The sequence below is a fragment of the Dama dama genome, chromosome 29 (assembly GCF_033118175.1).
Source record: "Dama dama isolate Ldn47 chromosome 29, ASM3311817v1, whole genome shotgun sequence".
NCBI classification, from domain to species: domain Eukaryota; kingdom Metazoa; phylum Chordata; class Mammalia; order Artiodactyla; family Cervidae; genus Dama; species Dama dama.
Window position 1 is genome coordinate 59748627 of NC_083709.1, and position 20302 is coordinate 59768928.

Sequence of the window (20302 nt, forward strand, 5' to 3'; positions counted from 1 at the left end):
TGTATCCTCCACATTTCACCCATCCTTTCCCCTAGCGCTGGATGCCTAGCCCATTCCCATTCCCACAACCATAGTTAGGTGATGAATGGATGTAACAGTCCACCTTGTAATATCATGCCCTTCATCTGCCTCTAATTACCTGTCCTTCTTCTCTTAGGTAGAGGACAGTATCCACCAGCACTAAATCCTAGGTCATGAAGACATGAAGTGTCTCACTTTTTGTAAAGCAACTTCTTATTTGGCTATTCCAACAACTTTCTGAGAGGCAGAGGCAAACATTTGTTTATTAGGCTTAAAAAAAAAAAAAAAAAAAGCTCAGTGGTAATTCCCAATGCTGTTTGATGGTTGTGAAAGTAAAAATTAAAGAACCTAAATTTGAAGTGGTATTTAATGCATTTTAATTAAAAAATAAACCTCTGCTCTGGAAAGATAAGGGACAGAGAAAGGAAAAGTTGACAAAATCAAGTAACCATGAAACTGAGAGATGCTTCCCAAGTGAGAAGTTGCTTTCTCAGAAAGCAAACAACACATTTTGAAAGTGTAGCTGTTTGAGGAATGGAAAACAAAAATGAAAAGGGAATAAAGTTTGGGTGACAAGAATGCCAAAATTTATCCTGGTCTCAAGGACTGAGGGCCCAGCTAGACTGACATCCAGATAAGACCTCCTGCAAAGTGAAGCTGGAAATAGATTCTTACTGACTCAGAGAAAGAATGCCATCACTTGTGGAATCATTTTTTTTTTTATTTCTGAATTATACAGAGAGGCTATATATATATATGAATATATATATAGTGTTGTTACATATTTTTATGTTATCAATTCACACTATTTATGTAGAATTTATTTACTAAAACAAAGGTCTAATAGATACTTTATTCTGAGCAATTCAATACATGGTAGAAAAAAACCTTTAAACATATAAAAGATTCATTTGTGCACATCTAAATATTTCTAAGGGAGCAAACTACAGAGGCATTATGATTAATTAGATGAAAGTTGCAAACTCAGTACCATAACTGAATACTTAAAACGAGACCTTAATAACACAAAGGCCTGGAGTAGTGACTTCCTCACATATGTCGGAATTATGTCTTAGAAGATAACCCCATCAAACACTGCATGGCTTCAAGAGGACTTCCGGGTTTTCTCCCACCCTCAGCTGTTGCCCTCAGACAGACTTTCTTACTCCTTGACAATATCTTCTGTGCAGATTTTTGTTCTTTCTCTTAATCAAGGAGCGAAGTGAATAGCAGTTGACACTTTGGGAAAACAATACTTTTGCCCCAATGACCCCTTGGTTCCCTTAACGACATATCTACAGGAAAAGTGCAAACAGTTCCCAGAAGTCAGAACCAAAGCAAGAATGCTCAGAATGCCAAAGCTAGATAGCTAATGGTGTGAATGTTTACATCTGTCTACCTATTTGCTGAGGGGTTATTTTTTTCAGAATTCTTCTAGGCTTCTATTCACTTGGTTTGAATTTACATGGTGGCTTTTCTCTAGCACGTGCAATTAAAGTTTCTTTTTAAGATAATAAGATAGCAGATGCTTAACTATCAGAATGGTTATGCAGCCCATTGAACAGTCCAGACAAAATCACTGATTGGGAAAGATGCTCATAATTTCCACATAGGAAGATAAAACTCCAAACACAATACCACCTGAGTAGCCTTCCATGAACAGGCTGGACAAGTTCAAAGAAAACGTAAATGCTAAGGCTGTTGTGTCTGGTTGACTGTCACAAGAACCTTTTATGGACCTCCAGTTCATACCTCTCAGCTGAACACTGAATTCTTTATTACTTCCTGTGGCTAAGGGGACCGCATAATTCATCTTCCAAAAACTTTACTGAGTGAGAGAGAGCATTATTAATAATGATGCCAGGGCAACAGTGAACAAACTGGGAAATCGGGTCATTGAGCTTCTGTCCATGCTAAGTTCTGGGAAAGGCACAATTTGGGCTGCCAAAGGTGGAGGTGGGCTGTGGAAGAAGACGTGCTCCAGGGTTTTTCTATCAGACAAGCCAGACGTTATGAGGGTGGAGACCCAGAAGAATGATCTAATAGAATACCAAGTTGAAAGGAATTGAGAAGGGGACATAGTAACTATGGCTTATGGAGGAGAGAGAGCTGACCTGTGTGTATGAGAGCATGTCTGGCAGGTGGGTGCGGGACGGACATGAAGCAGATGAAGGCAGTGAAATTCAGAAACTTGTGCAAAGATGTCTACTTCAAAGCTCATGATACCCAGGGCTCGACATGTCCCTGGAAGCTCTCCCGGAGATAGTTATCACTCTCAGACTGTGATGGAACCCTGGTCTCCACTACAGTTTAATTTTGAAGAGTGTGTTAATAATATGTGATAGTGGAGTCTGTGAATCATTTCCAGGGTAAGGACAGGACTTCAGCAACACCTCTGAATAGCCAAAAGCCTTCTAAGCAGGCTTCACTTTGGGTTGTGTAAACACAACCTGAGCCGTGTGTTCATGGCTAGGACTCCTTGCCTTTGTCAGCAGGCCATGAGTCTTACTGATTTGTGGATGCCAAAGGTTTCTTTTTTTAAGAGTAAATTAGTTTGCAGCCTAATTTGTGCATACTGTTAGAGAAACCAGCATCTGACTACAAATGGGAGGCCAAGGAAGGTCGCATGGGCTGGCGCAGGGCTCAGCACACGCTGTCTAAAAGAGAGTCAATGTTTTAGGCTCCGTGGGCCACGTGGTCTGTGGCAGTTACTCCATTCCGCTGTTGTAAGATGAAAGTAGTTGCAGAGAGTCTGTCAACAAATTTGTATGGCCATGTTTCAATAAGACGTTATTTATGGGGACTGAAATTTGATAGTTTTCTTATGTCATGAAATAGTAAAAAAAATTTTTTCAACCCAAAGCATGAAAACCGTTCTTGAAGGCCATGTGGAAACAGGTGGGGGTGCTAGATTTACCAACTCCTCCCTCCTCTAGAGGCCCACGGGTTCTAAACCATGCTGGTATTTTAAAAAACATATGAAGACTATAAAGAACTATTTTGCAAAGGATAGTACATACTCATATTTAATTTTAAGCCTGTAAGTGTGTTAAAGCAGATTATGTCTTATAATGCATGTGAGAGAGATTCAGATAACTCAATGTTACCGAAGAATGAATTTCTGAGGGGCCGCCTTCCATAATATCCTTAGTACTTAAAGTGTGACATCTTGAACTAAGTTCATGGCTTGAATGAAAGACAGCTACCAGAAATGTAAACATTGATCCTTAAGTTTCCCAGTTTGGAGGTCTTCAACATTCACTGAAGAAATAATTTTTTTTTTTTAAAAGACCAAATTCCCAGAAAACACAGTGCCCAATTTGATAACTACAATGAAACTGGTGTGAATTAGGAAACCTGGCTTCCTTTGGAGATGTCAGAATAAATGTGGACAAGAACCAAGTGGGCGCTTAACTGACGTGGTGTTGCACCTGTGTCTACAATATGGCTATCTTAAGCAAGCTTAGGATTTGAAAGGTGGAGTTTACATGGGGCCAACTTTCCTAGGGACTGCTGAGTCCTGTGTATTTCAAACTTGAGGTGATCACCAAGGAGAAATCAACTCACAATGAACAGTGGACCGAAGTTACCTCAGTGGTCAACAGCAGTCAACAAAAAGACGAAATACCACTGTACCAAGGCTTAATGAAATATTGAAATGGAAGGTCCTACTTTCTTGCAAAGGTCCAACTAAAATCTTTGAGGCACATAATTGGCAAAATAGGAAAATACACACAATTCCATAAAACATGTTAAGAGTGAACAGATTCTCTTACTGTTTTTCCCCTTAGAAATTTAGAAGGGCACCAGGTAGTGCAAAGCAGAAACAAAGTACCATCAGAGCTGTCTCTTCCAGGTGGGTACGTGTCAACAGAACCACGAGGCAGAAGAGCGGCCCCTTCGTCCAGATGTGGCCAACTAGGGCTTTTCTTTCAGCTTCAGATTAATACTTTGAAAAGAAAGGAAGGAAAAAAAATGAGCAACATGAAAAACTGACTAAGAAACAGTAATGATTCAGGGAGCCTGTGCTTGTTGCTGCTTTTCCTGAGGACTTATTGAAAATAATTCATGCACATTTCTTATACTAGACCAATACTATACTAAAAATACAGTCTTCCCCGAGTTGCCAAGGCTTTCTCTAAAGGATGGAGTCTGTTTATTTTTGCCAAACTGTTCCTAGAAGCATTTTACACCTTTCAAAATGATCTAGAGGGCAAAAGACTCTTGTGCAGGCTCATTTTTAAATGGATTAAGGAATATTACTGCATTTTGGAAACCCACCTTTCCTTTTTTGTAAATGACTGTTTCTTGAGAGGCAGATAAATGATCTGCCTGATATAAGGAATATCTGACAAGTGCTAAATTATGAGAGTGGTAAACAATAAAACAATGGCAAAAAAACCCTCCAGTATTTTCTTTAAAAAAAAAATTTTTTTTCCAGGACTTTCTTGGTGGTCCAGTGACTAAGACTCTGCACTTCCAATGCAGGCGGCCAGGGTTCAGTCTCTGGTCAGAGAACTAGATTCCACATGCTGCAACTAGGACCTGGTACAGTCAAGTAAATAAAGAAAAAAATCAAAGACAAAAGACTGGATACATTGAAAAGACAGATGATACATTTTTTCTCGTTATAAAAGAAGCACATGTGTATTTTTTTATTTCTGAAAATTACAGAAAACGATGAAGAAACATAAAATTTTAAAGTTACCTGGGCCATCATCCAAATAAAACCACTGTTGACATTTTTTCATGCATAGCACCTTTGATGCTTCCTCCTAGATAGTGTGTCTTGGAGTTTTAAAAATTGCATGTTAAATTCATCACAAGTACATTTCTAACGTGAAGTTATAAACTTGCTACTATATGTATGACCCTGGAAACATGAGGCTAACTGAAAGAAGCCAGTCCTAAAGCTCATGTGACTGCATTCATAGGAAAGGCCCAGATGAGGCAGATATGGTCAGGAAGTAGGCTGGTGATGGTCAGGGACTTGGGGTGGGGGGAAGTGGGAGTGACGGAGTAATTTAGAGGTGAGAAAAATGTTCTAAAATTGATTATGGTGTTGCTTGCACAACTCAGTCACACTGTTGAGCCATTGAACTGTGTAGTTTAAATGAGTAAATTTTATCTCAATAAAGCTGTTTTTAAAAAGCACAACTCAAAATCACATTGAGGTACTACCTCACACCCATGAACATGGCTACGATCTAAAAAAACAGGAAAAAAGTGCAGACGAAGATGCTGAGAAAAGGGGATCCTTGTGTACCATTGTTAGGAATGTAAATTAGTACATCTGTTAAGGGAAATAGTATGGAGGTTCCTCAAAAAAATTAAAAATAGAACTCCCATATAACCCAGGAATTCCACTTCTCGATATACATTCAAAATAACTGAAAACGGGGACTTGAACAGATATTTTTACAACCATGTTCATAACAGCAATGTTCACAAAAGCTAGAAGGAGGAAGCCACCCAAGTGTCCATTGATGGATGAATGGATAGCAAAATTTGGTGTATATCTATAATGATAGGTTGCCATTTCCTTCTCCAGGATAATGAATATTATTCAGCCTTTAAAAGAAAGGAAACTAACAGTTGCTAGAACATAGATGAACCTTGAGGACATTATGGCAAGTGAAATAAACAGTTGTAAAAAGACAAATATCATGTGATTCCACTAGAGCAAATTTATAGAGACAGACAGTAGAAGGGGTGGTGTGCAGTGGGGTGGGAGTTGTGATTTAATGGGAACAGTTTTAGTTTTGCAAGACCGAAAAGTTCTGGAGATTGGGTGCCCAACATGAATGTACTTAATATTACTAAATTGTACACTTGAAAATGGTTAAGATAGTACATTTTGTGTTAGCTGTATTTTATCATAATTTAGAAAAAAAAAAAAAAAAACTAATAAGTCAAGTGCAAGCATTACCCTGGGCCACCCATCCCTCCCTACAGGTAGAGGCCACCTTGCTCCTGAATCATCTGTCATTTCCATGACAGCACGTGCTGGGTTCTGCGTGCTTCTGAAGAGTGTGTGTGACATGTCCCTGGGTGTGAGGGACCTGCTTTCCCCCCCAGGGTACATGTTGGGGACTCGTTGGCTGTGACTCCACTGTTTTCACTCTCACCCTCCAACATTTTCTAATGCCAAAGGATTTGCCTGAAAAGGGTGCGGCTACCTTAATGAGATGGATTCTTATAACCTGAGAAAAACTTGTTTTAAAGAATGTCTCCTGAGTTTGGTGACCAAAAGAAATGTTTTCTCTGTCTGAGAGTCTATTTCTATTTTGTATATAAGTTCATTTGTATCATTTTTTTAGGCTCCGTATATAAGTGATACCATACGGTATTTGTCTGACTTAGTATGATAATCTCTAGGTCAAGTGAAAAGAATCTGAATCTACACACGCACACGCACACACACACACACACACACTGAATCACTGCTATACACCCGACACTGACACAACTCTGTAAATCAACTATTCTTCAATTAAAAAAAAAAAAAAAAAAGATCAAAAAAAGGAAAGAGAATGTTGAGTTTCCAAATATCTAGGGAATAAGCCTAAAATGCCTTTGGGCCTCGTATCTTTCTTCTACCTCTTGTGAACGTGTCACAGTTTTCTGACACCTACCAGAGAAACTGACGACAGCCCGTGAACACACAGAGGAGGAAACGAAAGAGAAATGTTCTGTTTGAATTGGGCAATTTGGGAAGTATGTGCGGATTTCGCTTAGATCTGCCCTTCCTCTCTCTGGAGGGAGGGAGGCCTCACGTTTATATGTTACAGAGGTTACTGTGCTTTACTTGTGGAATCTGCAGCAAATGAGCCCTGTTCATTCTCGTAGTTCTGCAAATAAAGCTAACCCATCCAGGGTACAGCAGTAAGATGTACTCCTTTGAGATACCCTCAGCAATTCTACCAGGCTACCTGTCTTTTCCAAGTCTCCATTTCTATATCTGTGAAATAGAACAGCTTGCTAAGGATTCGTCTAAAGTGTTTTCAGTTGTACATAATGCACATACAGGACATGTCTGTTATAAGTAGCCGTAATATCAGGTCAGCAGTAGAGTAAGTAATAGTAGCAGTTCAGTGTCTCTCTGAAATGAGAAAACCATATCTCACTGCTTAATTACTCTACTTGGAATAATCTTCTGTCCTTCTGGAGTTTTCAAACCCAGCCATTCTGACTTATCAGGAGAGGCCAGGTTGTCATGGATATTAATCTCTTTTTTTATGCCCTCAAGGATCTGACTTGTTTCCTTATCAACAGGGTTTTTACCATGAAGGTGTCTGTCTTCTTTTTATCCACTCTGACCCCTTGATCTTTTTCTAATATGCTTTTCCAAAAAACAGGTCCTTCTTGTTTTTGCTTTAAAAATGTATTTCCCAGCTACAGTTATTCCTGAAACAATACATTAAGTTTGACTGGTGATTGGCATTTTATTGCTATTTACATGATAGTGGCTCAGTTTCTTTCATAGACCAAGAGAATATGTATTAAATCTACTGTCTGAAAAGTAGAATCTGGGTCAAAATACTTGAAATCACCTTGAAAAGTTTAAAGTATACATGGTCACTTTGTTTCACCATCAAGGCACCTGATAAAAATCTGAAAATAACAGACCATTTTGAAAGACTTCATTTTTCATCCTGACTTTTTTGTAAACCTGTTAGGGTTTAATTTATCCCTTCAGTTTTTGGTACACAGATGCTGAGACACTGAAATTTAATAATTGAGTTTATGGAAAGAGCAAGAAGATAGTCAAAAGTGGATGATTTTTAAGTAAATGCAGGAAACCACCTGAAGATTACAAGACAGCAGTGGTCTTGTGGAGCTAATGAAGCTATGGACAATGCTATTAATTTAAGTCTCCCCACATAGAACCACTTCTGGACCAGGTACACTTTTTATGTAAGAATATAAAAAGTCATGTTGCAAGTTTTAGGAGATGAATGAAAAAAATAAAATCCAAACCTGAGTGTGAAGGAGACAAACATTTGGATTACTTTTCAAAATAGTATGCTTTTTGGAAAAAACTTACTTTTAATCAGAATTCAAACATGAAAGGAGCATTCCTCACAGAGCAGATGGGCTTCACTTTCTGTAATCTAATTTTCCAGTGAGACATAGTAACTTTCTGATAATTTTCTGTAGGCTATTTTTGGCTCCTAATATGTGTTAAATGAGGTTTTTTTTTTTTGTTCTTTGTTTTTTTACAAAGTATCTGACAACATTGTTTAATGATAAATCTGTTTTCTATAGGAAGAGTGGGAGATAGACTTAACCTTCCCTTCTCTCTCTGAGGAAATGGGAGGCCATGACAGCATCGGCACAGAGTACATCTTATTCTTGGCCAAATTGAGCTCCTTGGAAGAGTCTTTGCCCATTTTTCATCTTATCCATTTAATACTAGCTATAGAAGGTGTAAAATGCTTCCACTCAGAAACCAGAAGGTAAGTGAAGCCTCTTAGTCTGATACTAAATAAAGCCAGAAATCCAGGGCAGGAAGTCAGCAAAAAAAAAAATCTTGGCCACTGTGGCCCTCATCCCAGATCTCATCCTCCACACTGTGATCATGTGCCTGGTAAGAAAGAACTTAAGAGAGGGCTGATGAAAGGGGAAGCAGGGAGACTAATATTTTCTAAGAAATGGCAAGTAACATTAACAATTTGCAGCATACCCCCCCCCCACCCCCACCCGCAGCCCCAGCCCCGGAATGAAGCCCAACCAGAAGCGGTGTTTTGCCCTCTTCCCAACCCAGACAGCCTCATATACAGATGGGGAGCAAAACAGACAAGGCAGGCAGAGGAGTGGGTAAGCCCGCAGATGTAGCAGCTGTAGGTTAGTGAGGGACCTTCTGTCCACGCAGCTCGTTAGCTGTAGGCGCAGGACTCTGCTCTAGGGGGCGCTGCTTTGCTGAGAGAGGGATGATTTGCCAAAAAAAAAAGAAAATTTTTTTTTAAGATGGACTATGGTATTTTTGTTTTGTGGAATTTTCACATGGCAGTTTGCTCGAAGCAATTGCTGTCTTCATCTCAAAAAGGTGGGACCAGTAAAACCTTCAGAAAAGTAGCTGTGCTATTTCAAAGGTCTCCTTTACGGCTTTTGTTCTTTGTCAGTAAAGACCTTCCTTTGAGTTTTTGTGCATAAACTTCCTTATAAGGTCACCATGGCAACTCCAGAGCCAGTGCACTGGGATTTTCCAGTTTCCCTTCAGACCTCCTCCAGGGAAAAGGAGGTCACAAGAGAACAAAAGGTAACAATAGCAGATATATTTAAATATGGATCTTTGCCCCTCCTTCTGGATTCCAGTGAAGGAGGACAATGTTAAATTCTCCACAATTCACACCCCATTAAGAGCCCCTGATTGGATGGCCAAGTTCTCTCTGAGAGCATGATGGTGACCACAGCTTATTCCCTGAAACTGACGGGACAGCAGTGAACTCTTTTGACTTAGGTGTAAATTATGTCCTCCCTGGTTAGATCAGAGGTTGAACACCCATTCCAGCATCAAGGCCACCTGTCTCTGATTTTAAAACCACAACCACTGGATCTGGAACTGCGCTGCAAAGGCTCCAGTCCAAGCTCCAGGCCATTCTTCGAGTTGAACAACACTGGATTGGTCAGCTTATCTCTCTATGGTTCCCCTTCCTTATCTGTACAGTGGACCTCGTTGGCTTATTCTGAGGATAAAAATGAGATAGGGTGGGTGCAGCTTTTTACTCAGAACTTGGCACATGGTAAACACATGCTCAATTTTTATTTCTCATAGGATGAAACTAGGTGGACAAGATCATTTCTAAAGTTCCATCCGGGCTCAGCTTCCTCTTGAATTTTCTAAATAAGGATGTTTTCTCTTCCACCCACCAAAATAATAATTTCAAATGGAAGTCCCTACTTTCACTAATTAAAATATGGATGATGTAATTCAGAAAACAGTTGGATTCTTCTTGCCCAAATGCTTTTAATCTGGCTCTCATATTCATTTTCTCCTCATTTTGCGGCTGGAAAAATAGAACACCAAGTAAAGACTTGGGTTTTCCTTAAGACATCTAATGGTGATGATGAATGAGATGGTGTTAAGCTGACACATTTTTCTTTAAGTTTCTAATTTCAGGCATAGAGAATGTGAAAGCTGAACATCTAAACGGTGTTTACCCAATCCTCAATGTATTTTTGTCTTTCAGAGCCCAGCCATACAATACAATGAATAACCACATAATTGTTATTGATGGTGAATTCTTACTCCTTCTCCATTGAAGACATTTCTGGATCATTGTAAAGGCAGCTAGTTCTGAGTGCAAGGGGGAAAAAAAGGAAGCAGTAAACATTCTCTCTATTGTTACCACTTTATAAACAGGACAGATCTGAACTTTTTAAACTGGTTAGACAACAGAGGATAAGATGGGTGGATGGCATCACCAACTCGATGGACTTGAGTGTGAGCAAGTTCTGGGAGTTGGTGATGGACAGGGAAGCCTGGCGTGCTGCAGTCCATGGGGTCACAAAGAGTTGGACATGACTGAGTGACGGAACTGAATTGAAACTGTTTAGTGTGGTCCCATTGCTACCACTGAACACATCTAATCTACACCTGAACAGACGATGAGACGAAGCTCTGATTCTTTTACCATCAGTTTTGAAATACAGTAATTGTTCCTGATTCAGAAACATAAAAGGAAGATTGAAACTCCCAAGACCTCCATGTCTCATCCATCCTTATTTTCTTCCTGACTTTTAAATCTATCGTGTTTGGTGAACAGAATATTACAAATTTTTATTTGTAACCCACATAATATTTTATGCACAAAGGACAATGCCTCTAATTTTATTCATATATGAACCCAGTTAACTTTCAGTTTTCACAACAATGAAGATTTTCCAAGACACTAAAAGGGAAAACGCCAGTGTCAGCTTTCCTTTATTGTCACAAAAAATACCTCGCAGCTCAGCTGTGTTCAGGTCAAACAAGCCAGTCCTGACAGTAACCGAAACTGATCATGTCCAGAAAGAAACATGTAACCATAAAAGGAGAGTTTTATTACTGTGTACGAACATGTTTATGCTTGTTTGTGTAATATTAAGCTGCTTTTTATATTCTGTATGATTCCTCTGTTAGCAAATTTCAAATGTGCTTTACATTAATTTCCAATTAATACCTAACCCTTCAACTTTTTCCTTTTCCCCCTCTGGTAAATATTTTATTTTCAGCAAACACACACTATTTTAAGAGATTCTGCACTTCCCTGGCAGCTCAGCCGGTAAAGAATTCGCCTGTAATGCGGGAGACCTGAGTTTGATCCCTGGGTTGGGAAGATCCCCTGGAGGAGGGCATGGCAACGCACTCCAGTATTCTTGCCTGGAGAATCCCCGTGGACAGAGGAGCCTGGCGGGCTACAGTCCATGGGGTCGCAAAGAACTGGACAAGACTGAGTGACTAAGCACAACACAGCGTAGTGCTCCTTCTTACATGTGAGAGTTCCTCCTGTAATGTGATAATTTCACAAGCAAAGGTTTCTGTCTACACATAAGAGGTGTGGTTATTAACATCAGGTATTTTGTTGCAAATTGCAGAAGGCTAGCTCCTTGAGAAAGTCAGAAGGCTTTCCCCCCTCACTCCCTACCCTTCTCGCTGGTGGTGGCATTTTTATAGAAGATGCTTGGCAACTCTAGTGAACAGGGACAGTCAGGCAAGCGTTGATAGTGTGCTAGAAAAACCTAGTAAAGCTGAAATGGAATCAAGAAAGGTTAGGCAGTCTTCCAAACCTAGCGTTTCTGTTTTTTAACTTTGCATAATCCTTCCAAAGCAAAGAGCAATTTAGGGTTCATGTACTACTGTCACTCCGAAGGCAACAGATAGATTCCTCACCATCTGCAAAATAAGACTGACTCTCTATGTACAATTTATCCTTTTTAAAATATTTTCTTTCCTGTTCAGAACTTAAGGTTTAAGGAAAAAATAAGACTGGCTGAGGGAATCTCCCTCTGATAAAGTCAGTTAGAGGTGAAGGTGGTTTATGTGTGTATACGGGGAGAGGGTGAATGTTTAAAAACACTAATAGGACTAAAGCCAAACACTGAACAGATAGGCTTTGCTCCCTGACAGGGGATATGTTGCTTCTGTTAGAAACAGCCTGAAGCTTTCTAGTTAAGGTCATGTGGAAAGTCAGGGGGCATCTGTTCATAAAAGGAACCTGTAACCATGGATCTGCAGTGATTATGTTTTCTGAACTGCAAGACATCTGTCCAAGGATTGGGGGTACACTTCAGAGGCTCAGAGGTAGTTGAGAAGATATAGTTAGCATGCGGAAATGGTAGGATTCTGTGGGATTTCTATCATCTGTGGAGTCAACAGTAAAATTCTTTCTCCTTCCACATTTTCGGTTCCTCCTAGCTATAATGTCACCATCAGAAGAAGTTAAATGAATGGAGAATTCAGACAGATGGCTTACTCATTGAATTCAAAGCAAGAGCATAGACTTCTGAGGACAAATCTGATTATTTTTATTCAGCCATTTGCTTTAAGGCAGTGACTCTCCAAGCAAGGTCCTGAGACTGGCAGTATTGGCATTACTGCGAACTTGTTAGCAATACAGATTCTCAGGCCTGCTGATCAGAAACTTTGGGGGTGAGGCCCAGGACACTGTAGGTGATTCTGATGCGCTAAGTTTGAGAAGCACTGCGCCTCAGCACAGTTCACCAGTTGATGAAGCAGAAATTTATTGAGCATCGACTATGTACTAGGCATGAGCTTGCTGCTTCCTTTAGGAAGGCGATCAAGACATCTCAGGACCAGCCAAGATCATTTAGATCTTTGGGGAGAGGGTCTGCGGAGGTAGATAAGTGAACAAATGAAGAATTTGAGAGAAAAAACAAAGCTACACAACTAAGCCAAAGTGATAAATGTTCTCTTATGGTAGTTAAGCAGGAAGAGTAGAAATATAGAGGGAAAGTAGGTGAGATTTTAGGGTAGTAATGAGAGCACATGACTATGACTCCATAGTGGGTTTGGCTAGAAAATTATTGACGTTCCCTCCGTATATTTTTGTCTTGAAAACAGCTTCTTAATTTAATAAATCTGTTATCCTAAAAAAAAAAAAAAAAGAAAGAAAATTTGAAAGGGAAACTAATTGCTCACTCTCTCTGTGGGGAATCTCATGACAGTGCAATTTGAGCACAGATAAATGCTAACAGGGTACACTGTACCAGAATACAGTATAGGCACATTTACCAGTAATCTACACTAATGCTAAGCTTTCTAAAGCAAAAACCTTTCCTTGAGTTTTTAACCCAAAAGATCCATGCTATAGGCAAATAATTCTACAGATTACCTGCTACAAAAATGTAGGGAAAAATATTTTAATGGATTGTTTTCATGACGAATGGCATTTATACCTATCTAGGAAAAACTTCACTAACTTAGATCTTACTTATTCAGAATTTGTAGCTGTTTAGACATTGTCCAGGATTTCTGCTTTTGCAATATCTATCAAAATAGGAACAAGTTATAAAAATTAACAGTGTAAGCAACTTTTGCAATGGAGAAGCTTGATGCAGCGAATATTCTTGTTTATATTTAACAGTGTCAGAAAAATTATTTGTGAACTGGAAATAAAATTACTGGATGTTCTTTAGAAGCACTGTTGAGTTGACTTCCTATTGATCTTACAGCTCTGTAGAGGCAGATATTAACTTGATTTTTACTGAGCAGAGATGCAATAGTTTCTGTCCAGTGGAAAAGACCACCCTGAGGTATAGTTTATTGCCCTGTTGAACATTAATCAGTTTTGTATGTAAACCAACATTTTTATCCTAATGTTCCTTTATAAATTGCTTATAGATATCTAGCTTTTCAAATACTCTTTCAACTGGTTTTAACAGCTTACTGGTTCCTTGATTAAATAATTAGTTGAATAAAATCACTGGCATGTATTCATTTTATATTTGCATTAAAGTTATGATTTTGCTTTTTGAAAACTATAATAATAGTGAGCAATATTTTTTGTACTCATGCAAATAAGTCAGAAGCCGTTAGTTAAGCTATATTTCCCAGTCACTGAATAAGAAGTTTTTTAAAAAAATCTTGGAAATTCAGGAATTTGGTTCTACAGAAGTATTTCAAGTTGCTACCATTTTTCTGCATTTGTATGAGTTAGTGACGTTTTATTGCCTCAGTGTATGCAAGTGATCATCTGGCTGTTACGCTATTCATGGCACTGCCTGTGATGTGTTTCTTTTGCTGTGGTGCCTAAAATTGCATATATATTTTTTAAAAATGTTTAACAGTAACAAGGTAACCACGATCATTAGGGGGACAAAGAGATTGTAGTACAAATAAGAGAAATTACATCTATCATGGAACAAAGGAAACGTTCAAAAGGCAGCACTATTACCAGAATGCAAGAATGAAACACCAAGCATGCAGGTTCTCCCAACTCATTCCTGAAATGCAAGCCAACATCACTGCCAGCTGCTGAATGGAAACCAAGTCTTACTTAGCTGCTTCAGATGCTTCCCTCAGATCTTCATCCAGTCTGCATGAGCAAAAATTATCAGTGTAGAAAAGAAACAAGAAGCAAGCAGAGCGTGAGAGAGTCACAAAAAAGAAGTCAAAGCAGAGCCAAACAAAAGTGGAGCGTCTGTGCTTTTAAAAACCAACCTTTGGAGCGCTAAGACACATGCCTTCAATTACATCTGGTGTTCTAGGAACTCCCAAGTCTGTGTTTATATACGTTTCCTTTGCAAAGCCCTTCATAAAGGGAGATACAAAACTTGCAAGGAGACTGGAAGCATGCTGGCTGAAATAAAGCTGGAAACAGCCACAGCAGTTGTCAGGGCTAGTTAAAATTAGCTTGCAGCCTGGGCCAAGTCTGCGATGTATCTGGTTTAGTAGGTTTCAGTTGCAAATTAGGTTGACCTCAACGGCTTTAGACACACGACAAAGACTGGAAATGATATACTACAAGGGACTGATACCAGGACCTCTTCCTCTGGTAGCCTGTTGAGGTCACCCACAAGTAAGACACTGGTGTACACACACACAAAGGACCCAGCGTGAACTGTAGATCAGGAGATGATTACCTCACACTTCTCTTATAAGCTCTCTCTTCATCGTACCTTACAGGATAAAAAAAATGAATGCAGTGAGGAAAACGAGTGGACAGATGGAAAAAATGACAGGACAGTCAACACGTGACAGGAGAAGCCTACCCAAATCATAGTCAAATTGCCTTTGGGGAGGAATCCTATTTATATGCAATACAATCAATTATTTAGAATTTATAGTTATATACAGCCGATCCTCAGGATTTGCAGATTGCACGTTCACAAATTCACCTACTTGCTAAACCATAGCTGCAACCTCCTAAGCCATACTTTGGCACTTTCACGGCCACTTGTGGACTTTTAACAGAGTGCCCAGACATTTCAGTCACCCAATGTGTGGGTTCCCAGCTGAGGGGGAGCCCAGCGGGGCTCTGCCTTCTCGTCTCAGCTCTCAGGCTGCAAACAAATGGCCTTTTACAGTGTGGCATGCCATGTTTTTCTTATTTTTGTGCTTTTTTGCTGGTGATCTCTTTATTTAAGAATGTTTTCCAAACATTATGCTTAAGTATCATCTGGTATTCCTGAGCACAGGATGGCTGCGATGGGCCTTAGGGAGGAATGTGTGTGTTAGATAAGCTTTGTTCAGGCAACAAGTTACAGTGTTGTTGGCCCTGAGTTCAATGTTAGTGAATCAACAATACAGATCAAGTAAGGTATCTTGAAACAGAAATGGACCTAAAACAAGGCTGTACGTTAATTGGCAAATGAGAATGCTGTGACCAAGTACTCACAGAAACTTAGCCCCGTGTTCCCCCTGGAAACAATGGTTCAGTAAGTTATTCAGATCTGTAAGAATATCACTGCCACAAATAACAAGAACTGACTGTAGTCAGTGATTATAAATCTGATTTCAGATTGGGCTCAATTTTCTTTCCTTTAAGCACTTTGATGCACTCTATCCCAGCTGAATATTGGCCTTGGGATTGGATGAGATCCTGCTCTTGTGTAATGGGAAAGAGTTATGGTTTGTTACCAGTTTGAAAATGGCATAATATGAAAATGAGGCAACAAGGGTCAGTTACAGAAATGAGAAAGGACAGCCAGAGGAGATGAATTACGAAAAACAGGACGACACATGGGAAGGATATGCACGGTTGTAAGTTTCTTCCTCCAGAAGAAAATCTTTCCAAATAGAACCCTCCTTTGGAAGAAACTGTTCCCAGATAGAAAAGCTGACTTGTAGATGAATGAAAAGCACCTAGGGCAAGTTTAACTTCACAACCCAACTTCCCTGTGTGAACAGTGAGTCTCTAAAAGCAACACGATTACAATAAATACCATTCTGGATTGGCAACTTTGTGCCAGGTGGTTCCTCAGTGCTTTATGTTCATGGTTCTCATTCTGTTCTCAGGACCTTGCCATGAATTAATTGCTCCTTGTTTTCTCATTTTACAGATGCTGAGGCTGAGACTCCGAGAGTTCTAAATAGGATTCCTGAAGTGTCAGAGAGGCAAGGTGGGGAGAAGTTTCAAATCTAATGCTGGTCCTCCAAAGCACAATCTCTTCTCTTGTTCCCAGTGCCATGCTGGGGGGAGCATACTCACTTAGAAAGTGGCCAGTGCTCATTTCCACTTGAAGATGGAATATCCTTGTCATCTTTTGCATAATAGGAGGTGGGTGCTCTAGTACTGTTTTTGGAGATGGGGTGCCTTCTTTTTGAGGCAGCAGGCCAGAGCTGTGAGTTGTGCTAATCTGGGGACTCTGTGAAGCTAGTGAGGATCACATCCACCATCAGGAGCTTATGCACGCTCAGCTTGATTCAGCTAAGCCAACTGGCAGTTCTCAACCCAACCTGTATCTTCTGTTCACACCTGATACTGGGATGCAGGAAAACCAAACTGCAGCTACTTCTGAGCTTTGACTCAGAAGGGTATGGGTATTTATTTAGATGGGTATTTTATTTATCTACATATACCCCTTATATTTATCTAAATATACCCATTATTTAGATGGGTATTTTACAGGAGGTAAAGAAATCTGCATGGGAATTTTGGTTCCAGGCTCACCTGGATTTAAATTCTAGTTCCATCTCATCCTTGTTCCTGCTTCTACTTTGCATAAGTAAACATCCCCTTCCTAAGTGACATTTCTTATGTATAAACAGGGCGTTTACTGTAAGGATTAAATAAAGGATATAAATAGAGCACTTCTTATACCCAGAACAGGAGACACACATTAAATGGGAATCTTTTCCTTCCAGTTCTGCCATTTTAAAGTGAAGGGACTCTTTTTTGGAAGCCCAAATTGGGAGGTCCATTCTGCTCTCCATCTTATGGAGGAAGATAGGGTATCCTTGATTGTTTTCTCTGAGCTGATGGTTACCTTCCTCCCACTTTTAATCACACAGAAAGCCAGTAAATTAGACATAGTGAAAGAAAAACATGATCGACAGTAAACGATAGTTCTTTGCAACAATTAACCAGTTAGGAGGGTTCATTTTCCAGCATCACATTTTTAAGCCCCAGCTCCAAGCAGTTGACTTTTTATTTTTACTATTTTTGCAGCATAATGCTACAACTTTAAGTATCCATGCTTTCTACCTACAGGCTTTACCAGGTACTGAGTAAGGAAGTCATTCCTGACTCTACCGCCCACCACTCTGCTTTACCTTTCACCTGGAGGCAACCATGAAGAAACAGGACTTAGAAGAAATCAGAGAAAGGGGTAACTTTTTTCTCTTTTCCTTGGGTCAAGCAGATAAATTACTTTATATAAGTCAATATAGAAATCCAGGCTATGTACAAAATCTACCTTTTGTGTGGCATGCAAGACAGAGGTAACAAATACACTGATTAGTGTTAAATTTATGCTTTCCCCAAAATGGTTGTAAATTCAAGATGAAAGTGAGCAAATCTCAACAACAACATAGAAGATCATGTGAAAGTAGATCTGCAAGAACAGAACAGTTATCTCTAGGTTATAAGAAAAGAAATATATTTATTGGAGAATATTTATTATTTGTTTTAAATGTAAAACAAAAGATAAGCCATTTCCCCATATTCCAGGAGTGAGTTATTTTCTCATCTCTTTCTCCAGACATGCAGTATTTCTTACCAAATCTTCAGAACCATCAGGACTTACTTGATGATGCTCTCTGGAATATGGATGCAATCCATTGGGATCAGTCCACTGAGTTCTGATAAACTACTGACATATTTAATTTTACTGCTGAATTTGGAACTTGAAAAAAAGAAAAGAAAAAAGATTTCAGTCACTCCTCCATCCCTCAGACTTCTGCCTCTTCTTGAAACTCCTTATCACCTTGCCCCCAGCACTCTTACTTAGAAGAATAGCTATATTACTTGAGTAGTTACTATGTGCCAGACTCTGTTCTAATTGGTTAATATATATTAACTCTTGGGACTTTCCTGGTGGTTCAGATGGTAAAGAATCTGCCTGCAATTCAGGAAACCCTGGTTAGTTCACTGAATTGGGAAGATCCCCTGGAGAAGGGAATGGCTACCCACTCCAGTATTCTTGCCTGGAGAATCACATGGACAGAGGAGCCTGGCAGGTTACAGTCCATGGGGTCACAAAGAGTCATACACAGCTGAGCGACTCACACACACACATAATAACTCATTTTCTGTGCTAGCCTAATGAGGTAGGTACTATTAAAGTAGTACCTAATGAGGTAGGTACTATTAAAGTAGTACCTAATGAGGTAGGTACTATCTCTTTTTAAAGACAAGGAAATTTAGACACAGGGAATTAAGTGTTTGCCCAGATTTCACCTTCAGTCAGTGGCAGAAGGTGCCACTTACCTATAATGATTGGCTGTTTTATAAGAAGGTGACATTTTTGTATTACTAGTGGAACAGCAAACTAATTCTAAGAATATATCATTCCACTTGAAAGGGAACTTGATCAGGCGTCCAACTCCCTTGAATGGTCTCTAATGAAAAGGCCTCCCCAGACTACTGAGAAGATGCTGTCAAGGTCACTTCTGCATACATCCAGCTTTCACATTTTACTTGCAGTTTTGACTACGCGCAACTGGGTGTGGCTTGTGAACAACCTTCATTTTTGAACAGTCACTCAAGTCCTCATAAGCCTTGGGTGAACACACACCACTAACGACATGCCACATTAGGCCACTTCCTTCCTCTGGAGTTTTTGAGCTAAATTCAGATTTTGATTTAAAAAATGGAGGGGGCAGAATAAGAAGGCAGAAGAAGTCCAGGAGGACACCTCCACACTGGAATGTACAGTTCTCTAAGCAGCAAAGTGATTCAGTTTCTTATATTGAGATATGTATTTGTAACTGAATATGAAAAAGAATATTTTTTCTTCTTGGTGTATTGGTACCTGCTATTTCCTCTACCTGGCTTTAGCTAGCCAATCCTATTCTTCAAAACTCACCTTGAGGATGCATTCTTCTAGAAAGCCTCTCTTGATGCAGACTCTCTGTCTTCACGCTTCACCCGTCACCTTAAAACTCACCCCCACTCTGAGTTATCACCCTCATCGGCCCCCTTTGTACCCTGTATTGTAGCCACTTTCTCGTCTCCCTGTGTCAGCTGCCAGGCTGTGACCTCTTTGAGGAAAGCAACTGAGCTCTTTAATTTCTCAACCTGCAGCACCTAACCCAGTGCTTGACACAGACAGACAACTGATTTAAAAAAATGAACTTGAGGAGGGAGGGATGAATTAGAAGGATGGGATTAGCAGATAGTAACTACTCTATTAAAATAAACAGATAAACAACAAGGTCCTACTCTGCAGCACAGGAACTATAGTCAGTATCCTGCAATAAACCATAATGAAAAGAATATGAAAAAGAATACGTAACTGAAAAAAAAAATCATTTTTCGTATTTAGTTACAAATATGTATCTGAATATGAGAAACTGAATCACTTTGCTGTACACGAGAAATTAACACATTGTAAATTAATTATACTTCAGTTTAAAAATACATGAATTAAAAAAAAAGAATTTGCTATATACCTCTATCATAGGTGTTACCCTTTAGCAGTGAAAAGACCTATAATACATTTTAGTGACCTCTTTTTTCAGGTCAAAAAATTTGTTACGCTGATGTAGATTGATTCACAGAGGGATCTTTAAAGAGGGTTTTATATGATGAAACTGTAGAATAGAATGCTTAAGTACTTGAAATATGTGTTCTTTAGAATTAGGTAGACACTGGGTTCAGAGCCTGAGTTTATC

The 20302-nt window shown here is 39.5% G+C and overlaps 1 protein-coding gene across 4 annotated transcripts in view; it reads right to left on the reverse strand.

Annotated features, from left to right (window-relative positions):
- Window positions 1–721: 721 nt before the first annotated feature.
- Window positions 722–20302, reverse strand: part of PRUNE2 (prune homolog 2 with BCH domain) — a 278419-nt gene continuing 258838 nt past the window's right edge. For 2 of the 4 annotated variants that reach the window (XM_061132725.1, XM_061132721.1), the window contains 4 exons: window positions 18214–18312; window positions 15109–15144; window positions 10274–10321; window positions 722–3970 (listed from right to left, as the gene is read on the reverse strand). In XM_061132725.1, the coding sequence (XP_060988708.1) occupies window positions 3940–3970; window positions 10274–10321; window positions 15109–15144; window positions 18214–18312 (214 nt within the window). In that variant the 3' untranslated portion in view covers window positions 722–3939. The remainder of the gene's footprint in view (window positions 3971–10273; window positions 10322–15108; window positions 15145–18213; window positions 18313–20302) is intronic. The other 2 variants (XM_061132722.1, XM_061132724.1) reach the window with 2 other exon arrangements.